Genomic DNA, 7160 nt, shown 5'->3' with positions numbered 1-7160 from the left:
AAATCACAAAACTTTTAACTTACTATATCATAGTGACTGAATAAACAAAATAAGAAGATATGCACAGTTTGAAAAAATATTATTTTAAGAATAAACTATAAATATAATAAATATAAATTTTAAAGTTATTTACAAAATATGTACATATAAATTAATTTGTAGCATTTTATTTCAGATTAGTTTTTGTATCTGGATATATTAGTTTTATGTGCAGTAAATTTGAATATGCAAACAAAATAAGTTTTTGATCATTGCAATAGAACAATTAACTGGATTCAAAGTCAAGGTAAATTTCATATTATGAAGGTTATAACCACTACCAATGATTTATATATACTTACACGACTTGCATGTTTGTTATTGAATTCAACCATTTTAACTGATTTTCTTTGATTCAGAAAACTGGTAATCCAAGAGGTGAAAAATAGTCTAAAATTATCTTCTTAGAATTTGCCAAAATGTAATATATCCAACAAAAGCAAACTGTTTGCGAACTGATCTATGAAGAGACACAAAAACTAGGTTTCTTCATCATCATTCCTAACATAGCCACAGTACCATGAAGTGTGAAACATGGAACACTATCAATGTATTGGTAAAATGATATCAAATTTGTCTTTGTCTACAAAACACTTTAATGTCTTCAAGAAGTTATAGAACGAAATCCTGTTTGTTCGAGAGAGTAATATTCAATTAATATTTCTCACACTTTTTAATATCTTGTTGGTTTACCAGCTGAAACTATGTAGATGTGTTTATCCTTCAACCTCACTTCACTCTACTGCTATGAAAGGTGAGAGTCTAAGTAGATAAAATACATACAGAAGGGGAGTGGAAGAAGGGAATAAGATGGAATGCCAGTCAAAAGAGAGAAATAAGATCTTCATCAGTGTTACTCCTACTGATGACTAAATAGTAGTTAGTTCCTCACCAAACTTAATCAGTAACCTATCTTGCCTGTGTAAGATTTCACAGTTGCTTGTTGTGTAACTTATAAACCAAAATGGCCTACAGAATTAGACATGTTGCTTTCATATAAATTCAGTTTGATGTGGAAATATATAATTGTATATATTTAAGTAATTTTTCTTATGTAACATATTTGTAGTATGTAAAGGAAAAAATTATAAAATCCGAACAAAATTATAAAGTAAAACAATGAACTGTTATAAAACTGCTCTCACTACTGCTGGCACAGTCACTTACTAGCATAATAGTATATTTGTTCTTATGGTATTGTTATACAAAGAGAACAAATACTCCATGTTATCCCCCAAAAAAATTAATGTGGGCAAGAAATTAAAACAACAATTTAGATAATATAAAAGAATAACAACAATGGTATCTAATTTTGATTCAAAGCCACAAATTTGTAGCAAAGGTGTATAAATTCAATTATATCAAACCAAATATACTTCTAGTATTCTTTTTAACAATTGTAGAAGCATTAAAGGCAAAGCCAGGTGCACCAAAATCTAAACTGAAAATGTATAGGCATTTCATTCTAGTATTCTACTATTTCTACCATTTCACTACTCTCACATTTTCTTACAGGGCCAAAAATGTGTAAAAGAATACATTCTCTTCATTCAATCCCAAGTATATTACTTTTACGTAATTTATTGAGCCTGAAAGTAAGGACAGGTGTACTTGATTAAATTGGTCGACTGTGAAAGTATTTGAACTCAGTATATAATGAAATACTACATGTAATTAAATACTGCTGAAAAACATTTTTTCTGGCACTCTATCAATTCTGTCAAATAACATGAAGGGACATAACTAAATAGTGAAAAACATTTAGTTTGGTCCTTCATCAACTCTACCACTTCAGGACTCAAATAATAATAATTATAATAGTTTCTAACTTAATTACAAAGCCAGAAATTCTGATAGCAGAATATAGCCAATTTAGTCAGACATTGTACTTGACATGCACTGTTTTATCAAGCCCCAAAGAAAAGAGGCAAAAGTTGACACCAACAGGATTTGAACTTGGAATATAAGGAATGTAACTAAATACTATTGATTTTGTCATATATCCAAAACTATTTCCATACTATCAACATCAAGTATACTCCTCATTACATGCTATACTAAAAATTAAGATGTTATGTAACAATGCATTTATGAGGTCGAGTCATTGTAAATATATATAGAATATGGGGAATAGAAATTTGTGGAAATTTTTTTTTAATTGAATTGAATGGTAGATTATAAAATGCTTGCTTCAGTGTTTATGTCATTTATACATGTTCCTGTGAAATTTCATAATACTATAATTGGTATGCAAAAAACTAAGTGAAACTATTATGGTAGAACACAATATTCTATTTTTGTCATGTGTATTTGCAATAATTGTTTGTAAGGGGTGGTTATACAGTTTGCTTAAGGAATGTCATAATTTGCTTTCCAGGCCTTTATTAGAATTAGTCTTTATTAGAAGTTGGGTCTTGTTTATGATACATAATAATATATAATAATGAACTTATTGTTTACAGTGCTTAAGTGCACTACATCTCGTCAGAAAAAGTAACCAAAAGTGGATGAACAGTACATAGAATAATGCACAAGAAGTGAATAGTGAAGGAGTTGTTTAAAAAAAAAAGGGGGATATCAGGTGTACTGCTGGCAAATTTTGGGAATCATGAAAGTTTTGAAGGATGGAGTGTCCTGACAGCTAACAGCTGATGCAGGTAGTTTATTCTATGCTTCAGTAATTCAGGGAGTGAAAAAATGTTTCCGAAAGTCATGGGTGTTGTGTTGTTTTTTGATTTTGTAAACATTCCCATGAATGTCAGATATATGGAATTCAAAAAGGTGCCCAGGATTGTTGGAAAGATGGTGGATAATCTTGTGGATGTCTACCAAGTCAGTTGCCAGATATTGGAGCTTCAATGTGTCCATACCCAGTGAAGCAAGATGTTCAGAGTATGGTAGATGCCTGATGGTAGGTCTTTGGTTGCATGTTTCTGAACAGTTTCCAGGAGATTGACATGCTAAGTAATCAATCTAGACTGGTGATGCAAACAGTAAGTGTGGATGTATCATAATCATATACAGCTTTAAATAGATAGATGGAGAGCAACTGACAAAGGTCTTATTGAGTGATGCTAAGACACTTTTAGCCTTCTTGACAATTTTAGAGATGTGGTTTGTCCAGTGCAAATCACTGTTGACAATAATTCCCAGTTCATGTTCACCAGCAGACTTCTCAAGATTGCTGTTGTAGAGGGAGTATGTAAAAGTTAGGTTTTTCCTCCCAAAATGCATGGTGGTGCACTTTCCCAGAGCCAGCTTAAGTTGCCAGTCAATAATCCATTGTTGCCTTATGTCCAGGTCTAGTTGCAGGAAAGGTCTATAACATAGAGGGTCTGTTCTTTTTATCTCAAGGCATGATTTGATGTCATCTGCATATTTCAACACTGTAACATTCTTCACAATGCCTTTTTGTCATTAGTGTGTGTGTGTGTGTGTGTGTGTGTGTGTGTGTGTGTGTGTGTGTGTGTGTGTGTGTGTGTGTGTGTGTGCATGTGTTTCATTTGTTTGTATGAATTTGTGCTTCTCCAAAAATTACTGAGCTACAAGTAGTGACATTACTTGCATTTCTTGTCATCAAATCATCAACTGACTTTCCACCTTTAAAGATATGTGAAATAAGAGATCACTTACTTAAAAACAGATAAGAGTTAGTGACAAGAATGGTATCTGGCTGTAAAATATGGCCTCAATAATATATTCATCTAACTCATGTTAACATAAAAAAAGTGGAAGTAAAAAGGAACAAAATGAAAATAAACTATCATCAAGTAATGCTTGTGCTCATTTTCCTATGAATTTTTCATGTAGCAGGTGTCTCTGATTATTTTTTCTCATTCATTCATATATTTTGTCCTTTCTCATAAGCTAAATTGAAAACAGCATTCACACAAATGCTTTAGTATGATTTTAAATATTGAATAAAAATTCAGATTTAGTTTATAGCTATAAAACACTTTAAATTTTTCTAATCATTATTAGAAAGTCTTAACAAAAATGTATCTTTCTTGTAATAAGTTTTTATTATACCTTTATACAGGCACTTATAAAACTAGTTTCTTTCTCACATATTCCTACTCAAGATCTTCAAATTCTACAGAAAATGTATGTTGCATATTGAATACATTCACCAGCATGCATTAAATCTTAATATTTATATCACTTAAACGCTTTTCTTCATTTCAACTGGGTTTACATTTAGAAAAATCAATAGTAATTGATAACGTATGATAAAGATTAAAAGTTTATTAGATTATGAAGTAGATTGGAAAATTATAAAATTAAATTTTAATATTAATTATTGAGAAAAAAATAATTAATAAAAACCATTGTTCAAGACTTGTTGCAAATATGACAGGAAGAAAGCATTTGGATATCATTAAGAAATTGTGATTATCAAAGTTTTCTCAACAACTAAGCCACATTTAGAAATAGAATGAAGAATAAGGAAGCACTTTACAGAATTGATGAGATTGGTATCTACTATAAACCTGAGTCACCATATGAATTATACCCTGTGCGGCACCAGTAAGTGAAATAAAACCTTATACAATTGAGACTAGACGATATGGCAGAATTGTTAATTCTTCTAGCTAGCTTGCTTATGAGTTATTGGCTCCAAGTCAACTTTGACAGAGTAGGCATATGAACAAAGGGATACTAGCTATGACCAGTCCATATTATTTAAGGGTTTCTAAGACTACATAATCCAATGTGTCCTCTTTTTCATGATGGTAAGGAGTATTAAGGGATGTTTGACTACTATTTCTAGCTCAAGCAACTGCATAGGGGTTCTCTCATTGACTATGAGTTTAATCAATCTGGTAGGCATTAGATTTAATGTTAAGCTGATGCACATATCAAGTGAGAATATTAATTAAAAGTGTATGACTATCAGTATATATAATTATCATCATTCTTTCATTATTAATATCACCAAAATCACTAAAACCAACTTTATAACCAACAAGAATAATACTATCAAAGACAGGATGTAAACATAATTTTTGGATAACTGACAAATGATTAGGGCTTTTATTTCTCCAGGTAAAACAATACCTTTCTGCTTAAAAAGTGCTAAAAAAAACATCATTTTATGTTTGTGACATATCTATAAATTTATGATTAGATATTCATATATGTTCATGCTGAATTTCATCTTAACATAAGCTTACAAGCTTACCACTACTACTCAATAACATTATCAATAACCAACTCCATTAGTTTCCTTTGAATGTCAAAAAATAATAGATTATATTTTTTCTAGACAATTCCATTGTAGTCTTATGTGAAAACATTAACCCTTTAGCATTCACATTCCTTTGCCAAATGTAATGTTTATTTATTCACATTGTTCATGCATTGTCTCATAGCGTTAAGATTTCAATGGTGTGATTGTTTATTTTTAAAATAGCACTGTAAGGTAGGTATGAGAAGCCAGATCTGGCTGAATTGAAGATGAAACAGGTAGAATATTTTGGCCAGATATGGCTGGTTTAGCCCTTTAGCTTTCAGATTATTCTATCAAATGTAACATTTATTTATTCACATTGTTTTGAATTTATCATATGATAAGACTAACATTGTAGGGTAGGTGTGAGAGGCTGGATCTGGCTAATTTGAACATAAAGAGAGCAGAATATTTTGGCCAGATATGGCCAGGTTAAATGCTAAAGAGTTAAACTTCGATACTGCTAACCACCAAATTACTTATCAGTTTCTAACTAATCTGATGTTCTACAACTACTGAGTGTTTTTTTCTTTTTGTTTTGTTTTCTCTTTTTTCTTTATTTTTGCCGGGTTTTTTTTTTCTTCTACTTCTTCTTCACTCCTCTACCTTGTAAAATTCCTTAGAGTGCAATGGCTGAGAGAAATAAGAGCTTGCAACTCATCAGCTGAGACACTGACACCTTATTCACTCAGCCATTGCAATTCCTCACTGTATATAATCTCATTGGCAGTAATTACTAAGAGTAATTAAGAATCATTTTAGGATTTTATTTTAGAGGGAAATTTTTCTCATCAAGGTTTGATGAAATTTGAATTTGTTTTTTTATTTCTTTCCAAATTTTGTTGTTTCTTACACATTGAAATTTTGAAGAAAACAATAGTGAATAAAATAAAAATGAGTTAAACAATTACAAAAATAATCATAAAATAATCAGCAATGGAATAAAAAACAGCGGCTTTGAAAGCATTAACAATATTTGCAAGGTAGGTTCAAGTTATCACTATATCAATATTCGTCTTCAGATGCTTCTATTCATGTACATGTTTTCCTGAGCTGGTACCAATAAAAGTAACAATGTCTCAGTAAAACAGGAAATTTCCAAAATGTAATTTCAGTATCAACTCCAGTAAAATACTAATGATAAATAACATCATACAACAATAACAGCAGTATTAACAATAGCATACTTATTTTATACATATACAAACATAAATACACACACACACTCGTGGTTGCATGGGTAAGAAGCTTACTTCCCAATCATGTGGTTTTGGGTTCAGTCCCACTGAACAACACCTTGGGCAAGTATCTATAGTCCTAGGCTGACCTTGTGAGTAAACTTGGTAGATGGAAACTGAAAGAACCCTATTATATACATATATATATATATTTGCGTTTCTTTGTGTTTGTATTTGTCCCCCACTACAAGCATTTGTTTGTTTCAATCCCTATAATATAAAGATGTAGCTTTTTGTTGGCGTGGTGGTGTGGTAACTGAATTCAACAATCGGGACTTAGGGGAAAAGTTTATTGTTATGGCTTATTATGGCCTTCCTAAGAACTCAGTGAAACTGATGTGGTCCTTCAAAAAAATACTCCATATTTAAAAGTCATTTAAATTTTTTTTTTTTTTTTTGTGTGAATCTGTCTAAAAATTTATTTGTCATACTAGGTAGATCTCTGACACAAGATAAAACATGAATACACTATTTAAGCTTTAAATAGCATTAAAATTACAGAAAGTTTACACCTAGCAACTATATGAAACTTGCTTTCAAACCATGTGGTCCCAGATTCAATCACACAACATAGAATCTTGAGCAAGTGTCTTCTACTATAGCTCCTAAAGCTTTGTGAGTGGATTTGGCTAGTGGAGATCACTTGTTAACCA

General features: G+C 31.1%; 1 protein-coding gene across 5 annotated transcripts in view; it reads right to left on the bottom strand.

Moving 5' to 3' along the window:
- Nucleotides 1–7160, bottom strand: part of LOC106873463 (voltage-dependent L-type calcium channel subunit beta-2) — a 210815-nt gene that overhangs the window by 177010 nt on the left and 26645 nt on the right. The window contains exon 1 of one of the 5 annotated variants that reach the window (XM_089343549.1): nucleotides 342–791. The exons of the other annotated variants lie outside the window; for them this stretch is intronic. Coding sequence (XP_089199675.1) covers nucleotides 342–374 — 33 coding nt within the window. The 5' untranslated portion in view covers nucleotides 375–791. Of the gene's footprint in view, nucleotides 1–341; nucleotides 792–7160 lie in introns of those variants that run through there. 5 annotated transcript variants of the gene reach the window in all.

This window comes from Octopus bimaculoides, chromosome 2 (genome assembly GCF_046866305.1).
Source record: "Octopus bimaculoides isolate indiv1 chromosome 2, ASM4686630v1, whole genome shotgun sequence".
Taxonomy (NCBI): domain Eukaryota; kingdom Metazoa; phylum Mollusca; class Cephalopoda; order Octopoda; family Octopodidae; genus Octopus; species Octopus bimaculoides.
This window is presented reverse-complemented; position numbering and strand designations above follow the sequence as displayed.